The 23,539-nt window shown below is 36.9% G+C and overlaps 3 protein-coding genes across 6 annotated transcripts in view; 1 reads left to right on the top strand and 2 right to left on the bottom strand.

The window, feature by feature from the left end:
* The window catches only part of LOC308687317 (phosphatidylinositol-binding clathrin assembly protein), a 54,763-nt gene extending 48,668 nt beyond the window's left edge, over window positions 1–6,095 (bottom strand). For 3 of the 4 annotated variants that reach the window (XM_081359749.1, XM_081359751.1, XM_081359752.1), the window contains exon 1: window positions 4,705–6,053. In XM_081359749.1, the coding sequence (XP_081215875.1) occupies window positions 4,705–4,834 (130 nt within the window). In that variant the 5' untranslated portion in view covers window positions 4,835–6,053. Of the gene's footprint in view, window positions 1–4,704 lie in introns of all 4 variants that reach the window. The other variant, XM_081359750.1, reaches the window with a different exon arrangement.
* A 5,368-nt stretch (window positions 6,096–11,463) lies between these two features.
* On the bottom strand, window positions 11,464–16,539 carry LOC308680461 (ras-related protein Rab-32). Its single transcript, XM_081348592.1, has 3 exons — window positions 16,000–16,539; window positions 13,176–13,456; window positions 11,464–13,065 (listed from the first exon to the last, which is right to left on the bottom strand). The coding sequence occupies exons 1-3, from the start codon at window positions 16,190–16,192 to the stop codon at window positions 12,886–12,888; spliced, it is 654 nt and encodes a 217-aa protein (XP_081204718.1). The 5' UTR covers window positions 16,193–16,539; the 3' UTR covers window positions 11,464–12,885.
* On the top strand, window positions 15,693–23,499 carry LOC308680472 (ras-related protein Rab-39B-like). Its single transcript, XM_081348602.1, has 3 exons — window positions 15,693–16,877; window positions 18,603–18,829; window positions 21,547–23,499. The coding sequence occupies exons 2-3, from the start codon at window positions 18,615–18,617 to the stop codon at window positions 21,971–21,973; spliced, it is 642 nt and encodes a 213-aa protein (XP_081204728.1). The 5' UTR covers window positions 15,693–16,877; window positions 18,603–18,614; the 3' UTR covers window positions 21,974–23,499.
* The last annotated feature ends 40 nt before the right edge of the window (window positions 23,500–23,539 follow it).

The following is a 23,539-nucleotide window of genomic DNA, read 5'->3' as shown; positions in this document are numbered from 1 at the left end:
TGTGTGAAGAAAATGTTTTGATTTTAGGGCTGTCGAAGTTAAAGGCAGGGTAGGTGATTTGTTCCAGAATTTTTTTTTTTGTTATGCTGGTTAACATCCTGATAGCAATAACTAAGTTAAATGGTCTAAATGTATTTACAGTATGTATATATATATATATATATATATATATATATATATATATATATATATATATATATATATATATATCATCTGTGGAAGGCATAGGGCCATAAAATGTTCGACCAATCATTTTAGTTTTAGTGTCAGTACTACATTAAACTACTAAATATAATGTATTATATTGCAATGGGGGAATATTTGTGGGTCCTGATAATGCCAAATGTATCATGTTACCAGTAAAAAGTGGCCTATCTAGTCAGTGACAGAGTGCAAGCACATTTGTCTAAAATATTTCTGTATTTTTAGTTTCAGAATCATGAATATTTTTTAGATTCTGGTGTCACCATTGTGCATTGTGTTACCAGCACCAAGTCCAAGCACCAAGTAACTCCCAACGTAATACCAAATTTAGCATTTTAATCAACAGTACAGCATGTTTTTGTTGACCATTTACCATATGTCTTATGCTGCCTTCACGTGCTATGGAAAAGATGATATTTTCCACTTGTGAACTGGTATTTACCAGTGTGTTGTGTTCAAGTGCTTTTGTTGTCGTAATGTAGTACCCGCAAGGTCTGTGTCAGTAGAGTATCTTTTTTATCTTTACAAAAAAAAAACGTAAATGTGGTGCTTTCTGATGATTAAACCATAATTAATAATTAAAAAAAATAAAACATGACATAAAATGATTAAATATGAACCAAGGAAATTGCGGCGAAGTTGAAAATGGAGTGTTAACGCATTATATTACAATCGTTAATGACACAACATTGTATAGGCTACAAAAACTATCCGCTAACAATATTCACGACCCTTGCGTTGCTCTCCGCCATTTTGAAAAGGTCAAAGGTTATCTCATCTCGGCAACTCGTGCATCAAAATATTCTACGAGTTGCCCAGTGGAAAATACCACATGAGGGGGTGTTCATGTGCATTTTCCATGTTGGCTTTTGGTATTTACCATAATTACCATAGCACATGAAGGCACCATTAGAGCAGGGGTGCCCAATCCTGCTCCTGGCGATCGACTGTCCTGCACAGTTCATCTCCAACCCTAATCAAACACACCTGAAGCAACCAATTAAGGTCTTCAGAGCATGTCAGGATCACTTGAAAATTAAAGGCAGGTGTGTTTGATTAGGGTTGGAGATGAACTGTGCAGGACAGTCGATCGCCAGGAGCAGGATTGGGCACCCCTGTCTTAGAGTATAGCAATAATATTTTTTCAAGAGTTCAATATCGTGATATATATCGAATCGTGACATCGAGTATCGTTATAGTTGCGCCGCCTCTATTGCCGTGACATAATCGTAAACGTGACAAACAAACATGCAACACAGGAGCAATGGAGCATATCGATGGAATGGTGTTCTTGATTCTCGGCATGTGGATGTTTTTCACTGCAAAACGAAGAAGTTTGTTTGTTCAAGTTTGGTTTCTCGTGTCGCAAATCCAATGACGCTGGACGCCGAATTTATTCATTTTTACAGTCAGACAATTAGCTGAGGTAACTTGACGGCTAACAAACAGCAGACAAACGGCTAATGATGACTAATGACCACTGCAGCGGGAATCCACCTGTCACTCAAAAGTTGACACCATTAATTATGCAAAACTTTAAGGCTTAATATAATGTAAACGGATGAGTTATAAAAAAATTCATCCCTCTCACAGTAGTCATATTATATATATATATATATATATATATATATATATATATATATATATATATATATATATATATATATATATATATATATATATATATATATATATAAATAAAATGAATGAAATTAAATAAAATGAAAATAAATAAACAATAGAAAAAAAAATATACTAATTATTCAGCTTCGGCTGTGTGTCTGTCAGCGCAAGCACCACACCGAATCATTTTTCGTGGCTTATTGTGATTAATAACACTCTAACGTGTCAATAACTTTAAGTAGTGCAGCGAGGTTTAAGAAATGTAACAATTTAGAATATCGATTTTTGAAATTTGTGAATCAATGCGAATGGGCAGAAGATTGATTTTTCGCCCACCCTTAATAAATATATATATATAATATATATATATATAATATATATAATATATATAATATATATATATATATATATATATATATATATATATATATATATATATATATATATATATATATATACACACACACACACATACATACATACATACATGCATATACTCAGAAATAAATGAAACTCTTGAAGAAAAAAACTATTGAATAGCTCTCAAAAATACGATGCTACAAAGCTCCCAAACTTAGCTATTAGTTCTTACTCAGAAACTCTAATTAAAAGCTGCTTAGTAATTAGTAAACACATTTTCCCCAGTGGACTAATAAAATCCAGTGCAACCTGTCACCCAAAAATTAGTAAAAGTAGCCTAAATTTGATTGGATATGTTGATTTAAGCTGTCTTTTGTCATTTTTGTGTGCAATATCCATCGAGAGGTCCTGTAAATGTTCAAAGAAAAGTGAGAAATCTGAAACTGAGACATGTAGCAGTGTTATTTCTGTACCAATCCGAGAACAATTCCCCAGTTAACTTCCTGGTTAGAATGTAAGACTGAGCACAGATCCCAGTTCAGTAAGCTCAAGTTCTAGGCTACCAAAAGACAGTGTCCCACTCACTGCTTCCGAAGAGGTCAGAGTGCAAAATCTGTTTGTTGACTCAGTACAAATCTCACTGCTGTTTGCACAGAACAGGAAAGTGAATGCAAACTGGACAAAACTACATAATAAAAGATAGAATCTACAAGAGAGAGAGAGAGAGAGAGAGAGAGAAAAAGTGTCACATTAACAACTTTGTTAGCTCTCTAAATTTCCAATCTCACAGACTGCTTTAGCCAGAATGAAAAAGCAATGAATAAACACTGGGCTTATTCTGGGAGATAGCTATGATAAATTATAGGGATGCAGTAATATTACATTTCTGGCAGATACACAACACATAAACCAATAATTATTTTAAAGTTATGGCTAATAATAATCAATAAATGTTGATACATTAAAATTGTACTATGTTGTCTCAATAAATAAATAAAAACTAAATGTATAATGTTGTGTTGCTCAAACACAGGTAACAAGTGAACTTGAGCAACACAACATTATAAATATAGGCTACAGATTACAGAATTAAAAATAGATATTCTTTTTAAATGTGTTAAAGATTTCATGTTATTAATTTTTTTTTAAATAGTATCTTTAATTGAGCGTTAGACTACGGCAAAGGTAATCTAAATGTAAAAAGTGGGGAAGTTACCTGTCACAATAAAATTACCAATATCAACAAGCATCAATAAATTGAAAAGAAAATCTCTAATATCAGCCGATAACCAATACTAACGCATCCTAATAAATAATTATGACGTATATGGTCTTGACACAACATACGTCAGGCTTCTGAAATTCCCCAATTCTAAGAACCGGTTTGAACAAGTCATGTGGAAATGTTTCTGGATATAATACTTCTCTGCTTTGAGCAAAAAAAGAGGAAGTAAGCAACACTTGACCTTGTGTAATTCTGAAAAAATATTGTGTTATGCAGTGTTTGCAAGATTAAAACAAAAGCAATGAAGCAGGCAGATCGGCACAGACTACCGTACTAGGCCACATAACCCAGTGGCTAACACAGGAAACAAATCCAGACTAAACATGAGGCTGTGTTCTGCAAACACGGATGAATCAAAGACAAACATAAAACAAACCAATCAGGTTTTTTCGTTTTCTTGGCTGCTAGTCAGTCTGTGGTCTTACAGCACGACAGGTGCCGAAGCAACCAGCCTCCCTCATTCCATCGGGGAATCACAGATAAAGCTCTAATAAGAAAGAAATCCCTTGATGAAGAGCATTTTGCACCAAGATGCATTTGGCTGCGTTCAGAATGTCAGACACAAGTCGTACAAATACTTCAGCAGCCCTCTGTTCGTAATCTCCTTAGACACTGCCTATGCGAAAATGAAACTGACGTGCTGCATTCTGCATTAACTCTGCTTTTGTCAAAAGAATCAATGCCTCAATGCTTCAATGCACACACGCCTGTATTGACCTTCATCACTCCCACACCATCTCGACGATGACTGTTTAAAGAGGGATCACACAACAAGACGTGAAGACATTACGCACACCACATGACTACAAACACAATGTATCAGAAACCCTGACAGCTGCATTTACCGATTCAAGCAGAAGTGGTTATTATGAAGCAGATATTATTAAATATAAGCTGTCTGTATGATGACATAACTGCTTCAACATAACGCATAATTACAAAAAAATAAAATGGGCCACAAAGTCAGTAAATGACCCTATACTGCCGCGCAACAGTGGCATCAGCTCCTTGAACTGACAGCGTCTGAAGAGAGATCAGCATTCCCATCACGAGCATGTTCCAATTCATCACTGGTGTCCAGACAGCTGAGGATGTGCAAGCCAAGGCTAGTGGAACTGCATGCCAGGGATGCAGTAACACTTTGAGCTTTTACAAAGCACCCAAGAATACCTGCGAAGAGACTGTGCAAGTACAAATACAAGGATTTTTGTTTATCTTTTTGGCATACTCACAATCAAGGTGTTTCTTTTTTGGTCCACTGACTTCATGCGTTGTGGCCTTGCAGAGAGCTTTGCTGATGGCCGATCCAGTCATGCTGTGCTGGGCCGCAGCGATGCGATCCGTGATGGACTGTCCTGACATTTTTATTCAGCTCTGAGATACGAAAAGTCAACACTAAACTTGACCTGGTCTCACTTGTAGACGTGTGTATTCTCACAACGATCTAGTATAGAAGTTGACAATTTTACAAAAATACACTGACTTGATGCAAACTGTTGAGTTTGATACGTTTGATCCGCCACCAAGTCAACTGGCACTAATTGATACACTTGTAGTAAAAAAAAAGGGAAGGAAAAGTTGACTTAACTAGTAAAAATGTCACAACTAGATATGCCGTAACTAAATTGGAGGGGCGATCTGAACTTTTGTTAGCTAATATTACTCATAAACCATTGGCACCAAGAACAGATACTGGTATTACTGAAGTCTGAAGATACAAAACAACTGTTGGAAAATGTCATAGCTATCGGTCAGGCCAGCTCAGAGGATTCAGGCAGAAAATATCACCTGTCAGCCAGCTTGAGCCTCACCAATTAAGACCTTTTAGAAGAAAACAAACTGGATATAAGAAGTACCAGCAGACTAGATTGAGATCAGATAAGCAAAACTATTCTGTGGATTTTCTTGCCTTTATAAACCTGCTATTACACTGGTACCAAGACTAAACCAGTCAAGAACTCTGACAGGTTTTCTTGCGAGAAATATGCATAGACACAAACCAAACCCTATAAGTGACTTGGCAAAGAGGCGGTAAGAAAGGTGGATTAACTCAAAAATGTAACTCTACAGGTAACAAAACAAAAGTATTATGTAACCAATCGATTTAGGCGATTTATCTAATCAACAACCTAAACTATCTGCCCAGCCAGCTGAGTAGATAAATCACATCTGAGCTTGAATTATTGCTCCAGCTTTCTTATATTTAGACAACTACTAACAAAAAACAATCCTGCTCGAGCCTAAGCTATTCCTAAATACATAATCTTCAAAAAGAATGGTAAATGTTGTTAAAAAGAAGTCCAGCGAGCATCGCGACGAAGACAGCTGAAAGTGTCCGGCTCAAGTTGGACTCCAGCCCGGTGAGCCAGCGCGTCTAACCGGATGCCTGGTTCTCTGCCCTTCCGTCCCGCTTAAAGTCTCCTTTTAGTCCGCGTATACGACACGGTTCCGCCCGTTGTGAGAACGAGAGACGTCGAGTTGCTCGGGACTGAATTGAGGGGTGGTTTAGCTATAACACCCCTGTCTGTCGCTGTATCTGTGGTTCGAACTGTCAGCTCTGTGTTATTCCGGTTTGGTGAAGAATGCGCTGGCGGAGCCGTTCAGGACAAAATGGCTTCGCTGTGATCAGGTGAACGAAGAGCTGGAGTTTGATTGGGCGGGAGCAAGTGGCGTTCACTAGTTCGTGGGAAATAGCGTTGCCACTCTCTCTACTTAAACTCTTGTTGTGATTCTGTTCTTCATGTTATTCCATAAATGGAGATTGCTTTTGAGAAAAACATTTGAACAAATATAACGAATAACATATGTAAATATATAAATATATATATAGATATAGATAGATAGATAGATAGATAGATAGATAGATAGATAGATAGATAGATAGATAGATAGATAGATAGATAGATAGATAGATAGATAGATAGATAGATAGATAGATAGATAGATAGATAGATAGATAGAGTAGTTTGAATATATATTTTTATTCCTCTACACATTTTTTTTTTTTTTTTCATTTTTTTTTTAAACTATCAAAAATATGTAATTTAATTTGGCATTTCCAGTTGACATCACAACTTCGCGAACTTCCTGACCTGCAGTTCAGTCATTAGCCGTTAGGGACTCGAAAATCCAGCTTGGGAATCAATAATGTTCATGAATGACATGGCTTTTTATCGAATAAAACATATTTTATGTTTTCATGGGATACATTTTATGTAGGCATTTAAAGTAGGCTAATGTAATTTAAGTAGAATGTTTTCTGCAAGGATCTTGTCTGCATTCCAAGTAGGCGTATTTGGAAATCAGAATCAAACAATCAGAGAAGTCGCTGAGCTACTCGTTGTCCAACAGCGAGACAATCGAGTGTGCCTCTGCCGAAATATTCTTCGGTACTATACGGTTATCCGGACCACACGTGACCACACGTAAATGTAGGCTACTATACGGTTAACCTAACCCTAACCACCCTACCCAAATAGGTGTGGTCCGGATAACCGTATAGTTACTCTTCTTACATTTTTAGTAAAAATCTATTCAAAATTAATAATATGTGACCTCGGACCACAAAACCAGTCACATGGGTCAATTTCTTGAAATTGAGATCTATACATCGTCTGAAAGCTGAATAAATAGCTTTCCATTGATGTATGTTTTTTTAGGATAGGACAATATTTGGCCGAGATACAACTATTTGAAAATCTGGAATCTGAGGGTGCAAAAAAATTTAAACACTGAAAAAATCACCTTTAAAATTATCCATTTATGTTCGTGATTGTGCTGCATTCACTCACAAAAATAAATGTTTTATATATTTACAGTAGGAAATTTACAAATTATCTTCATGTAATATGATCTTTACTTAATATCCTAAAGATTTTTGGCATAAAAGAAAAATCGATAATTTTGACTCATACAATGTATTGTTGGCTATTGCCAAAAATATACCTGTGCTACTTTTGTGATCCAGGGTCACATATTTAGAAATATGTATTATCATTAGGCCTATTATTATTAACCGCGTAAATATGAATTGTAATTAGTTTTATTGTATTCTATAAGTAATAATATATCAAGGAACTGTAAACATGCTTGCATAATTGAAGTTTATAAGCTCATAAGTATGTTCAAAATGTATCATAAAAAAGCTTTTTAGCTATTTTTATGTGGGTATGTCTGTCTTTCTGAAAACAACATCAGAAGCACAACAAAGCTTCATGTCTCTTTGCCCTTGTCTATTCTAAATGACTGACATAAATGCATTGTGCTTTTCTTCACATTATGACACCCATCAAATGGAGCAAAGCACAATGAAATGAAGATAAGAAAGTGTCCACCAGCATGAACAGTTGTTTTCTTTGTTTGCCTATATACTTCAGAGCAGTGAGACCATGTATTTTGGTTTAAAATGCCACAACATTGTCTGTAAAAATGTTTTTAAGTACAATCAACTTGGATGTTTAAGTCATTTCAGCTCAAATTAGCCTACATTAAACTAAATTTAAAAAACACATTTGAATCTTGTATAACTTGTAAAAAAAAGTTGAAAATTGATTAACTTATTTTGATGAGTTAAAGCAATGTAAAAACATGTTGTCAACTTACTGATCATAATTTTTACAGTGAAATAATACTTTAATGAAACACTAACTAGACAATTAAATCAAATACATTATAAATACACATATAGATTCCACAAGGGCATCATTTGGCCAGTTACAAAATGCAATAGATAAACAAACATTTCACACATTTTTATTAGATTTATAAATACCACAATTATATAATGAACAATGAATAGCAGTTAAATAAAAACAATGACCTGTGACCTCTAAAGCATTACAACCCAGTGTCAGAGTTGGTGTGAGCAAAAGGAAATGTTTTTAAGGGGAAGTACAACATTTAACACACCTTTCTGTATGAGGAAGTGGTTTAAAGAGCAAACCCACAATGGTGTCAACCATCGACTTCATTTGGGAGGAGCATGAGAACATATATTGTTTTGTTTTAAATACACTTTTTATGTATAAATAGCTTCATTTGAACTAGTGTCACAACTGATGACACTCTGGCTAGAAATCAAAGCTAGCTGAACAAAGACAAGATGTGTGTAAGTAGACCTGTTTTTTGCTAGCTGTTTTTTTACATCACTGACAAAATGACTAAAAGACTATTCATGCTGTGGTATTCTTGTGCACAAGGACAATGCATTTGCAATGAACATTCATGTGTTTACACTGGAACACACACACGCAACATTTAAGTAATCTACAAAAGTATTTCTACAAGATCTAATCTAGTCAGTTTTTGAATAGGCCTACTTGCAGTTAGGCGATCTGAACAGCTGATGTGCCAGCCCCATCTAGAGGTAAGCAGATGCAATTATTTCCATGGCAACTAGATTCCAGCAGTAGCCCTTGGCAACTGATCACTTCCCCAGGGAGCATCCTACTTAATGAAACAAGAGATGTTGATATGTAAATAACATGTTATAGTTCAGATTCTGCAATTAAATGTAATAGAACGATGCATTGCATCACTTTATGGATCACTTTATTCTATATATATATATTCTGGATCACTTTAAAGAAAAAAATACATAAATACTGTGGACCAAGAAATTAGAAAATGTGCATTTTTCATGTAAATGGTTTCATTTTTGTTAGTCCAAGTTTTTTTTTTTTTTTTTTTAAAGCTCTTTACATTGACTGAAAGTACAAGTGCCACTGACTGTCATACCAATGCAAACAGGATTTGTGAGAAGGATTTCTCTTGATTGACAGAGCATCCAAAACCTGCTTAAATGGTTTACCCAGGCTGGTATGCAATTTCAGTGAGCATGTCACTGTCCATTACAGCAGGTATAGTTCAGAGATCTGCACTGGTGGATTGAAAAGAGACAAGCTGAGTTTTATTTAACTATTCATTTATTATAAAAATCATATCATCATGGTCTATTAGTAATATTTTAACTACTGCTGAAATCTCAGTTTGATACATTTATTATTAATATATTTTTAAAAAGCCATCTTCTTTTGTACATTGTATTGCATAATTCACGTATTCATTTTATTCCTTTATAAGGCTTGTATATGTGTTAATGAAGACATTAATTTTATGTTTTAATTTTAATGTGTGTTGTTTTAGGTTGTTTTGTGACTTTTTCTATTAATTTTACAGGTCCACCTTGAAATTCTCTGAAACACTTTTATATAACAGAATAGATACACCAGTTAATAGACACACAGCAATAAAAACTGTTACACTTACAAGATTAATAAATGAAGAGGAAGGTTGCCTGATAAGATAAAAAGCAATTATAAAAACACAATGGACCATATAAACAATATTTTATAAGCAAATGATTCTGTCATGGGATTGCAGAGAGATGAACCCAATCGCAGACGGTATGCAATACACACAGATTTATTAAGACAAAACAGGGAAAACAAAACCCACGAGGGGGCAAAACAAGACAGGAATGACTAACTAGACTAGACTAAGACTGACAGAAAACAGAACAATAAACTAACAGCTAAGACAGGATCAAATACTTCACAAGACTTCTCAACAGGTTACTCACAAATGAATCGACATAAAGATTGGCAATGAACCGGCACAGGACAGCAAACACAAGGGGATTAAATAGGGAGCAAACTAATCAGGAACAGGTGACACAGGTAAAGCAATAATCTAATGATAACGAGATGAGATAACAGGGGGCGGGGTTACATGACGAGACAACGCAAGCACACAGCCAAACAAATGGCCATGTGCTTACACACAAAACATGGGTCTGTCATGATCCTGCCTCAAAACAAGAAAGATCTAGGACATGAAGGCAGAACCATGACAGATTCAAGGTAGTAGCCTACAATGGGAAAATAAAAAGAAGCTACAATTCTGTCCCCATCCACAGCATCCTTGGAGGCAGCAAAACAATCTTTTTCATCTTATTTTTGAAAATTAGAATTTACTTTTGATGAATCACTTCTGACTGGCCTGTTTTGGATAGGCAGACATAATACCACCGTCCCCCAGTTGTGCTGCAACAAAATATCTGCTCAAACTTGATTTCAAGAAAACATCTTGCACCGCCTCTCTTTCCGGTTTGTCAAAGGTGATTTGGTCCCAACAGTCGTTAACCTTTCGACATCCCCAACGATGAGCAGAAAGCCGGTAGCCAAACAGTTTCCTGCACTGAAAAACCCAACAAGTTAACTCAACTCAAACCGACTGAGGAAACTGATTGCGGCAAACCATTTAAGTTTAAAAATAAATACATATGAGTATTGTGAACTTATATATATTGAGTCATCATATGTATTTATTTTTAAACTTAAATGGTTTGCTGCAATCAGTTTCCTCAATCGGTTTGAGTTAACTTGTTGGGTTTTACAGTAAAACAGAAAAGCTTTGGATTGCTCAAGCTGTTGTGTACACGTTCATGAGCGACATGCAAGTCAGTTTTGTTTTTGAGGAAAGACTTGTGTCATATATAAGCACCATAAAATTATTCATCATCATGTCCTCTGAATAAAAAAAGTATAGGCTTAGTTAAAGGTCACTGTTAGACACGCTCTATGTGGCAGACTCTAATGAGGCAAAGAGGACTAAAGCAGTCCAATAAGCAGAGAGAAACAAATTGAGACATGATTACTGTACTATGAGATGATAAACACCTTGTATTGTAGCTACAAGATGCAATTATACAGATAAAGTTACACAGTCCAAAACACTTCCTCAGATAATGTGGGAAAAGTGAAGCCTATTTAGTAGACAGATGGAAAATCAGCGGATTATGGCAAGTCAGGATAAACAGACAGTGAAAAATGACTGCTGTGAGCAGATAGAAAGCATATGGGTAACATGACATAAAAACATTCAAACATCCAGTGACACATTTACACTAGGCACGCGCCTCCTCAGTGTCAGCCGAGACAATTTAGTGCAATTACTTCACTGAAGCAATTGCTTTCCTTTTTTTTTTTTTTCATATGGGCGCACACAGACATAACACTTGACTGTGTGAATTCCATGCTATTCACAGTAATGGAATATATTTTGAATGCTGGCACATGACTGCTTTTCTTTGAATTTTATTCATATAAAATCATATCATTTCAAGATCTTACATCATCCCACAAACCAATGCATATAAAAGATATAAAGTACCTTATACACATCAAATAATAACTTTCTTTTTTTTGATAAGCTATTACAAGTCAAATACTGTCATGTGTGCAGGCATATCTCTAAAGAAAGCACTTCAGACAGTATTTGGTCAAGCTGTTGTTGTTGGTTCAGGTGGGCTTTCCATCTTTGGTCTGCATCTGTCCTAAAATTCCAAAAATATCTCAGGTTGATAAGCAGCAATGGGCTAGTCACTTAAAGTCGGCATGAAACGGAAGTTGCAATAGTCTTTTCTTCCCTATTGTGACATATATATCCAATTGAAATGGCTTCTCAAACAAAACAAAAATGTAGGGCGGGTTCTCAAAAGCGGAAGCTGTTATACTTGGGTAAACTTCTATAGCGGTGAACGGGAGATGACAGACAATATAATTTTTGTATTTCAATTTGTATGTAATAGAGTTTCCACGATTTTCCAAAGAAGGGAAAAAATAAAGATTGATTATGTTGATCAGAGAGAAAGATGTCAAATCGCAGCAGCGTTAACTCGTTTCTTGACATTTACTGACAAGGTAATATAACATGGTGTTATAAATGTGTATTAAATTTGTTTTATATGAAAATATAAAAAATTTACTGGAAACGCGTCATCACAGTCTGTGAAAAGGGTCTATCGGGAATTGATTGGATGGTTGTGGTAAACATGTCATCAAAGAGATGTCAGGAGGGGAAGTTATTTTGATTAACGATTACGAGGGCACATGAATTTTAAAAAAGTATTGATGTGCACAGATAAATTATGTATAATAAATATCCCATTAAAAAAAAATAAGAATTGTCCATTTTGATTTCATGGTGTTTTTGAGGCTCAAGTATCTGTTGAGTGTACATGAGCTTATTGTAGATTGGATTTAAAACAGCACACCCCCACACTATGTAAATGCATACACACATTTTTAGGCTTTAACAGATGCAGATGTGCACACTGCTTTTCTGCTGCAAGAGCTTTATTTAGTAAAGTCTAACATTAAGTATTTATCAGAGAAAACTCTGTAAACGCTGCATGTTTTATTGATGACATTGTTGTTTTTGGCATGTCTAAATGTAAGTGCATATAAGTGTTAAGGTCTTGTCTTTCCCACAAAGGCTTACTTCAGCACAATTTGAAGGCCCAACAAAGGGTGTGACCTCTCTCTCTCTTTCTCTCTCACTCTCTCTCTCTGTATTTTTCTTCCCCACTCTGTTCTTTTCACCATCTCACTCTATAATTCACTGTAGGGTTTTCAGCTGGACTGGAATTTTGTGCAGGCAGAACATCTAGAGTCACTGCGCTCTTTTAGGTTATAATCAAAAGCAGGCAGGATCAGTACACTGTTGTCTGATTCCACAGGAGCATTCTCCTCGTCAATGGCCATTATATTTTGCACAAGACACATGATGGCTGCATCAATGTTTGTGTTGTCCTGTTAAAAAAAAAAGAGGAAGGAAGAATATGAGTAGAAATGTCTTTTAACATGTGCAGCTAGTACTAGCAAGGTTAATATAATAGTTAAAAAAAGCCTATCATTTGTACCTTCGCAGACGTCTCATACCAACCCACAAAATTATGGTCCCTGGAGAAATTGTCGAGTTTGGGCATTTTGGAGCATAAGCCATATCTCTGTTGGTCACACTTGTTGGCCAGCAGGACAGCTGGCAGAGGACGCCCACTGCCAAGGGCAACTTTAGAATCAAGATCTTTTTTCCATTTCAACACAGCTTGGAAAGTGGAGGCACGAGTCATGTCAAAAACCACAAGTGCCCCTACGGCCTCTCGGTAATACACGCGTGTCATGTTGCCATACCTCTCTTGTCCTGTGAATAAAGAAAAAAAAAAGTGAAAGATAGTTTATGTATGTTATTTAAGTCATATTTTTTCTTGTTTTATGGTCTTGAAGTGCTATGTCACAATATTTTTTTCTTTTCTTAGACTGGCAAAACTTGAAATGGTTTCCTTGACTGCATAGACAACATAGACATCTTCCCATATCACAAATGACATGAGCTTGACCACACGGCAAAAGCTTAAATCTGTCAGAACGGATCCATTTGCATTTTCATTTGAGAGCGGTTCACCATTCATCCCAGATTTCTCAGCATAGTTAGCTTACTGTGCTCAACCGTGCTGGTTTATAATAATTTAAAGAAACTTTTCCACTAAAAAGAACCTTTTGTGCAATGGATGTTAAAGGGTTAGTTCACCCAAAAATGAAAATTCTGTCAGTAATCACTCACCCTCATGTTGTTCCAACCCCGTAAGACTCGTTCATCTTCAGAACACAAATTAAAGATATTTTTGATGAAATCTGAGAGCTGGCTCACTCCTTCATAGGCTTCACTGTACGTCAGAACGTAGGCTCACTATTGGCCAGCATCACACACATGACCAGCGTCGGCCAATAGTGAGCCTACGTTTTGACGTACAACCCAGAAGCGCTGCGCTGTTACACTACGTGAACTCACTCAGAAGCCCACACAGAAGAAAATGAAAGATTTTTTCGTTGCTTGATAAACTTAAGGTTGAGCCACTGTAGTCACTTGGACAATTTTAACGATATCTTTACTAACTTTTCTGGAATGGCAGATATCGATTACCTAGCAGCCTATGAAGATGTGAGCTAGCTCTCAGATTTCATCAAAAATATCTTAATTTGTGTTCCAAAGATGAACGAAAGTCTTACAGGGTTGGAACAACATGAGGATGAGTAATTACTGACAGAACTTTCATTTTTTTGGGTGAACTCTCCCTTTAAAGGTTCTTCACGGAACCAAAGATGCCAATAAACAACCTTTATTTTTAAGTATTTTTCTACACTCATTTTCATCAGCGAGGCACATTACGCTATAAGCTAACTCATTAAACTCATTAATATATTACTCATATAATATTATGTCAATAAATATCCTTTGTGGCTAGTCTGGGAACTTTCACCTTTCTAATTACCATTCTAATCCTGATTTCACAGCACCACATGGGAAAAAAAAGATGGTGACATAAACATGTCTGGATCAGCACGGTTTCACAACGAGAACCATTCGGCCTGATGGTGGAATTTTTTTTTTCCAATTTTGTGGAAGATCTTAGAAGGACCTAATATGTAGCTATTAATGCATTATCATGCTGAAAATCAAGGCAGACTGAGGCTAGTTAGACTGTCACAGGGTTCACAGTGCAGCATCTTGAAATTCGATCTTATAAGGTCCTCTGTGAGGTCATAAACTACTGCAATCAATTGGGGATGAGACTGTCATGCAATCTATTTTTCTCAGTTAAGTCCATGCTCAAGGGTGCAGTCATCCATATTACATGCTTTCACAGTCAATAAACTATGCTGATAGTGCTCTTTATTTAAATCTTAGTGTTTGTGAATTTAACATCTTATTACAAACATGACAAACAAAAACCTAACTGTAATTTTCAGAGTTTTGTAAACACATCTCTGAGTATTCCATTCTGTCAGCCATGTTGAATTTAAAGCATTGTTTTCTGGTGCGATTTTGCATGTGAGAGCGATGGAAAAGTTTTTGAGTGTTCTCACATGAGACCAATATAAGCTAGTGAGACCAGACCAGTGAATATAAACACGGGACACACATTCCTGCCCCTGTGCTTTAGTTTAATCTGAGCATAAACACAAAGAGGGATTCATAGCACTGTGAGGTCACTCACAACAGCTGAGAGAAGAAAAAATATCCCAAACAAGGCATGCTTTGGAATGCATGGTGTCCAAGCCAAATGTTTAAGGCATTACTCCAGTAATATTATTCATCTCTTTCTGTCTTTTTGTGTGTTATTATGTTGTAATGGTGCAAGATTCACTGTGGATGGTCAATAAAACATCAGTGCTAGGAAACTGGTTGTTAGAAATAATTTTTCTGGCATCATGTTTTTTTTTCTAAACACGGTTAAAAATGTTTTTGATGTTTAGTTTATTTAATTATTGTTAGTTCATTTGTGAGTTTCCAGGCTTTTTGCTCAATTTTCAGTAATTAAATTGAAAGTGGTATAAAAAGTACAATGAATTTATCGCTGAACATTGTTTTAGCACTTGATTTTATATTTAAGACAACATAAATATATAGCCTAATGGAATACTATCTGACAGACATCACAACAACGACGTTTTCTTATAGGCCTTGTTTGTTGAATGGTTTTAGAATGGTAGGCTTAGGCTATAGCATGTCAAATTGTAGGACACTGCTGTCACTGCTTGAAATCTCCTCTCAATTACCCATATGTTCATTTCTTTACATAGGATTATTGGTTTTTTGATAAGGTAGCCTGTAACTTAACTTACTGACAATCATTAACATTGCAGGCAAAGGCAGGGAATGTATTGGCTACATCAGTAACTGACCTGCAATGTCCCACAGCTGCAGTCGAATGACTGTCCGGTGATCCCAATTCAGGACTTTCAGAGCAAAATCCACACCGATAGTTGCGCGGTAATGTTGAGAAAAAATCTGATGCACATAACGCTTTATGATGGAAGTCTTCCCCACACCTAAATCTCCAATGACAAGTACTTTGAGTAACCGCTCCTGCTGCATTTCAGCAATCTAAACTACATGACAAATATATGCAGAAGAAAGAAAGCTTTTATTTTTATTTCTGTAAAACTACAAAACAGAACCAAAAACGAACTGCGTTTCGTTGGAGCCTTGGACGCGCCTGACAGTTCTTGTCAAACTGTCGTTTTAAAAATGCGTTTCTTCGGAGGTGAGAAGTTTCACACTTAATTTGCCAGTCGACAACTTTTCATCGCGCGGTGGATCCGCTGTCAAGCCTTTCCAATCAAGTGTATTTAGCCTAAGCCTTTCTGACCGATCTATTCAAGAAGCTCATATCTTCACACTCTGCCTAACTGAACTTTAAGACGAGGAGGAGATTTTGGTCCAGCGTTCGGTATCAAGAATCGCCTATAAACTACAGCTCCCGTCATACCGATAAGCTTTCGCGTTTGCTCATAAAACTTCAAATAGATGGCGCACATGAAAATACATTTACACTTTATCAAGTAATTAAACCTAAAGGAAGTCTCAAGACGAAGTAGCCTACTACTTTTTGTAATGTTTCAACCATCCTAAATACAAATGTAGGCTATTAAAACAATATTTAGGCTATAATTTCCATGTGATATACAGATTTGTGATATAGGCTACAACATTCTTCAAAATATCTTCTTTTGTGTTCAACAGAAGAAATAAACTCATACGGGTTTGGAACAAAATGAGGGTAAGTAGCCAAAATTATGACAAAAACTTTTTTTTGACAACTTTTGCTGCCTTTAAATTTTTTTTTATTTTTAATTAAAAGCAAGGATGTGGTCAAACCACTGATCGCGTTTACCCTATTCAGTGGGCCAAACATTAAAAACTGGGAAGTTTAAGGTAAAACTTTGGGTGTAAAAAACACTTTGGGTGTAGACTACAGTAGGCTAGTACATATAACGCTATATAAATGCCTCATTCATTCATTCATTCATTCATTCAAAACCCATACTGATCATCAACATAGGCTATAAAAAACTATGTGTAGCCTATTATTTAGTAGTCTATAGGATTAATGTTTAAAGAACAGCATTTTAGTTTGATGGTGAATTTCCAAGATGAAAATGGTGTACGAAACAATATAAATATGTGTAAAGAAGGAGGGAATAATGTATGGGGTGTATAACGCGTTTGTCTTTCGCTGCTATTAGGAGGCTTATGGTACTGGTGCTGATGCGGAATGAGTCAGGCTATATGATGCTTCTGCTGTCGCTTCCATTTCATCAGCACAAAACATCCAAACATTTCTCCATCTTCCAATCGTGGATCAAAACATGACGGGCTTAAATCATCTTTGACTTCCACGCGACTTTGATCCCGACAGGGACCATATTAACAACACGTCGACTCTTATTTAGCAACATCCAAGCAAAATAGACCGCCTACGCGGAGCAGTTAAGGTTTGCACCTGTTTTTTTCTGTAGAGACGAATGTTTTGTTTATTATTCGGTATATTATAGTTTATGTCCGTCATTTCATCCAGCGGTTTCTATAGAGGCTTCAATCCTTTAAAGATAATGGAATCTACCATTTGGTAGCTTTGAAACGACCAAACAAAACAAAACAAAAAACCAACGTAAGTAAAGAGCGCCGAATAAGGGGTCTTTTACACAAATGCTTCTACACAAAGACAACGCTTGTTAACAGTTGTCTGTTTTGTAGATTTAGAATAAGAAACATTCGTTATTATGACAAGGCAACGATAGCCAGCTACAAGACTAGCCCAGCCACCAGGCGAGCCTCAGTAGTCTTTAGGCTTCATATTTTGGTCATGGTACTGTTAGAGTTTGTATTGAGTTTCCTGCATATTACTAAGGACCTATAAACTCAAATTACTAAAAATTACTTCGTAATTAGGTTAAATGTGACACTTAAGATTAATAATTTGTATTATTATGTGTAGCCTATATTCTTCCATTACTGAACAAGTGCATTACAGTTCATCCAAACATAGTATGGACATGGAATTGGCTTTGCCAGTTATCCCACTTTACTTGTATTCATCCTATATTTTACAAAAATGTCACATGTTAAGATGAACTTTAGGGATAGGTCAAGTTTAAACCACCGGACACTTATTTCTGTACGCCTTAAAATCAAAGACTAAAAGGATGATTTTGTGCCTCAACTACCTTTCTGTGCAGAGCAATGAGATGATTGTCATGCCATGATCATGTAATTGCTGTAATATTTATAACTACAACATTCCCAGATGAGGTTATAAATGAATTACAAAAGCTTTAAAGCGAACTTTACTATATTTCCTCCTTTTATGTCAAGCTGATTTGGGTGAATAAAATAAGGAATGTTTCTCTTTCTTTTCTATTTTGTCTTTGGTAACCATGAATATATGTTTTGGCAGTGTCTAATTCACAGTATAATTTCTCTTCTCCACTTTTTGCTTTGACAGACCTGAATAGACATGGAAGCAATTTGGCTTTACCAATTTCGACTGATTGTCATCGGGGACTCCACTGTTGGAAAATCATGTTTAATCCGGCGATTCACAGAAGGCCGGTTTGCGCAGGTGTCGGACCCAACGGTCGGGGTGGATTTTTTTTCCCGCCTGGTGGAGATCGAACCTGGGAAACGCATTAAACTGCAGATTTGGGACACGGCAGGCCAGGAACGCTTCAGGTGTTGTAAATCTTTATCTTGGTTTATGTTACATGAGACCTTTCTCATGATTCTGCATCTCTGTAAATAATTGTCCAATGTATATTTATGGTTCATAGGGATGGTTTACCTCAAAAAATGTAATCCTATATACCCCCAGTCACATAAATATATACAGTATGTCTATATAATATCACTGATTATTAGCTCAGAAAGATTTTTATGCTAATGGTAAAAAAATATTTTACATATTTAACTTTGTACAGTGTGAAATAGTTGTTTACACAAAAGAAACCTCAACCGTATTAAGTTTCAATTAGATAATCATCATAGACTAAAAAATAGATAATCATCTTATCTGATCAGGAGTCCTTATCCATCCACATGATTGGTGTTTCCATGGTATCCGTGCTGATGTATTTCTCCCAGATGACTTGATGACAGACTGATTCACACGTCACTAAAAAAATATTTTCCGCCTTAGGTGATTCAGAGACACTGTCTATATTTATTTATTAATAAATGCAGCTCAAAGGCCTCTTTACCAACACAGGGTTTTGTAGATCTCCTATAGGAAATAGAAATAATTGATGAATCACTGCCATCTACAATGTCACAAATGTCTTAAAACTTAAAGTGATGTCAGAAACTCCAGAGGTCCCTCAGCATTCTTCACAGCTCAGTGTGTTCCCAGTGGTACTCCTACACAATCTCAGACCTCTTTTACAGTCTCACTCTGATGATTTTTACTTCTCTGCATTCTGTTGCAGTTTTACATTTCCTGTTCTCTCCATTCCTGTCATACACATAAATACCTTTCTCGGATCTATCTATCTGTCTATCTATTAGGCCAATAAACCTCAATCTTAAAGTCTTTTAAAGCTTTTTTCTAAACTATAAAACAAGGCTTTTTGAAGCCACCATTTAAAGTCTATTGTTGTGAAATGTGCTTTTCTAGTTAAAATTACAGTTATATGAATTTATTTGAAAATCACAAAGCAAATAACGGCAGATCTTTTCTTCCATATTGTGATGTACAACCAAGCGAAAGAGATTATCAAAAAGAAAAAAAATGTAGGACAGGGTCTAGGTTCAATCCATTGGTTGTTGATTGGATAGAGCCAGATCTGAATGCAAGTCATTTGCAGTCATTTTAAGAAAGACGTGGAGTTTAAGTGAACTCAATGTCTGGTCCACTAGAAGATCCTACTATTCAACCTGTGCTTGAGGTCTGTGTGGAGGACGTGAGCCAAGTTTTCAAAAAACAGAAGACCAGGAAAGCTTCAGGCCCAGATGGTGTTGCACCTGCCTCTTCGCTAGAGCAGTGTGAAGTTCCCTGCTGCTTCAAACGCTCCACTATCATTCTGATCCCAAAAAAAAACAAAATCACTGGACTTAATGACTACAGACCTGACACTCTCACATCTGTGGTCATGAAGTCATATGAGAGACTGTGTTCGCCTATCTGAAGAACATCACTGGGCCCCTGCATTATATCCTGAAAAATCTTGACAGACCTGAGACTTATGCAAGGATCTTATTTGTGGACTATCGTTCGGTCTTCAATACCATCATCCCTGATCTTCTCACAGCCAAACTGACCTAGCCCCAATTCATCAGTGGATCACGAGCTTACTGACAGACAGACAGCAGCTAGTAAGACTGGGGAAACTCACATCCAGGACTCTAATCAGCTCTGGTGCTCCTCAGGGTTGCGTCCTCTCTCCACTGCACTTCTCACTGTACACAAATGACTGCACCTCTAAAGACCCCTCAGTCAAGCTCCTGAAGTTTGCAGACGACACCACCGTCATCTGCCTTTTCCAGGATGGTGATGAGTCTGCATACAGACAAGAGGTTGGAGAACAACTGGCTGCCTGGTGCAGTCATAATAACCTTGAGCTGAACATGCTCAAAACAGTGGAGATTATAGTGGACTTCAGGAGGAACACCAAAGCACTCCCCCCACTCACCATCACGAGCAGCACTGTGGCTGCAGGGGAGTCATTCAGGTTCCTGGGCACCAGAACTGGGACAATCACATTGACTACCAGCAGAGGTTGCTGCCACAGGAGCTGCTGACAGCTATTCATTATTGGTGCCCTCCAGGACCTGTACACTTCCAGAGTGAGAAAAAGAGCAAAGTAAAATCATCACAGACTCCACTCACCCTGGCCACAACCTGGACGGCGCCTCAAATCACTAGGCACTAGAACATCTAGGCACAGGAACAGTTTCTTCCCACAGGCTATTTCCCTCTTGAACAGTTAAATGCCTTCCAAGTGCAATACCCCACTTTTTTTGTGCAATATCCTTGTAAATGAATTTAGTCCTATTTATACTCACAATACTGTAAATCTGTTCTTCATAATCTATAAATGCTTATTCTGACTAATCCTATCTGTGCCTTTATACTTTTTTATATTTTTTATTGTTAAATGTTATGTGTTTTGCTATAGTTATATGTGTGTACTGGAAGCTTCAATACCCAAGTAAATTCCTTGTGTGTGCAATCACTCTTGGTAATAAAGCTCTTGTTTGATTTCTGAACATCCAGTTGACATTTTGATAAAAATAATGAGGTCAAACAAAAGATAAACATATGCATTGATCAGACCAACAACGTGCATTTAGAAAACAGATGGGGTGAATTTACATATACCAAATGTAATGCTACTTTACATTTAAACTGTATTCAAATTCAATAACATTATTTAATTCTGTTATGCTTTCTTCAGGTCTATTACCAGAGCGTACTACCGTAACTCTGTGGGAGGTCTGCTGCTCTTCGACATAACCAACCGTCGCTCCTTCCAGAACGTTCACGAGTGGCTAGAGGAAGCACGCAGCCACGTGCAACCCCACAGCATTGTCTTCCTGCTGGTCGGCCACAAATGTGATCTGGAACCACAGCGTCAGGTGAGCCGGCAAGAGGCTGAGAAGCTAGCGGCTGCGTACGGCATGCGCTATGTGGAAACTTCAGCACGTGACGCCATAAACGTGGAGAGGGCATTTACGGAGCTAACACGGGATATATTCGAGCTGGTAAAGAGTGGGGAGATTACCATCCAGGAAGGCTGGGAGGGAGTGAAGAGCGGGTTCGTACCAAACGTGGTGCATTCGTCAGAAGAAGTGACAAAGGGTGATCGTCGATGTTTCTGTTGAGTCAGCAATCACCACCCTGGTACCTACCAAACCTTGGGGCCCTGATGGACAAAAGAAACGCTTCCTCCAATCACAGGGTCAGTCTTCAGTTCCCTGATTATGACATCATCATCCCCTTCCTGCCTGCTGAATGCCTAATCGAGTCCCACCATGCCCTACTGCTTCACTTTTCTATACAACTTTGCTCATTTCCCTAATCACACAATCTTGTATATGGCCAAAATGAACTCTGTTGACTGCTGAGAATGTAAGGTTAGGAAATAACCTATCGCAGAACCCATACCGAAAAGGCCAGTCAGAATTATATCTGCACTTTAACTGTATCTGCACATCTGCCATTATTCTATTGAGCCACGAAAGTTAAACTTCCCATATAAAGATGTTTTAGCTTTGGATATCTCCCGTATCCGGGACTAAGCTCCAGGTATCTTCTACTGGTTTTTATCATGGGAGAGATAAAAGACTAACAGAAGTTTAACTTGCTTACTTCACAGATGAATGCTGGGATACCCATTTCTGGTGACTCAAAGATCTCAGACTTGAAAAAAGTGATTGCTGGAGGTGTGATGTGTCTGATTATTGACTTTTAGCAACAGGAAAGACAAAAGGAAGGAAATAAAATGCAATATACTACATGAAGAATTCCAAGACTGGAAAAAACATGACCTGTAATGTTTCTGAATAATTCCCATATCAACCAAAACTAGATTTTCAATTTTAATTGTGGTGTGAGACAAGTATGTCACTCAGATGGTATGATAGTCCATAATATCACCCAAGGGGTTCGTTTTAATGATCTAATGTGAAGATTCATAAGAGGACTACTGAAAGTACATCCATGAGCCCCAGATGGATTATTCAATTTGTGCATTATTTTACAATTAATAACATTTCACTTATCACACATTACCACAAGAGGCCTCTGGTGCAAACCAGAATTACAAATAAACCTTAATCTGTTGTTAGGTACATCTTTTACACCTTTTATCCCAAAGAGTGTTTCTGATGTTACAGCTTGTGATTGTACTATCTAATGTGAAAAAAGCAAGCTCTTCCTTTAGGTTTCCACACTGCCCAGTGAGGGCCTTTGTACACGTTCATATATTCTGTATCCATAGAGCTTGCATTGCCATGTATTTAACCATTACTTTATTCATCTATAGCATCTTTACTTTTTGAAATGACTTGCTCTTCACTTTCACTCTCATCCCGAACAAAATAAACCCATAGCCGCTTTCTCAAATCTGATTGGAGATGATGTGTCAATACTGTAAATAACTGTGCACAATTGGCTGAGTAGTTAATCTGTCACATTATTGGATAAAATGAAGCCATTTCTAAACATGGCTGAAACAGGGTCTCAGGGAAGGACCAAAAGATTTTAAATTTTGTTGACCACTCGCTCGCTCTTTAAACTTTTTTTGATGCTGATGTGGATTTGCAAGGACTGGCTGTACAAACACTACTGACTCTGTACCTCTTTATCAAGGGAACTTGAAATGTACTACAGATTAAAGTAACATGTTAAATAAGTTCTTGTTGTATATTATACAATATATCTACATT

Source organism: Scardinius erythrophthalmus, assembly GCF_964197995.2.
Source record: "Scardinius erythrophthalmus genome assembly, chromosome: 2".
Classification (NCBI taxonomy): Eukaryota; Metazoa; Chordata; class Actinopteri; order Cypriniformes; family Leuciscidae; genus Scardinius; species Scardinius erythrophthalmus.
The sequence above is the reverse complement of the archived record's forward strand: the minus strand, read 5'-3'. Positions and strand labels throughout refer to the sequence as shown.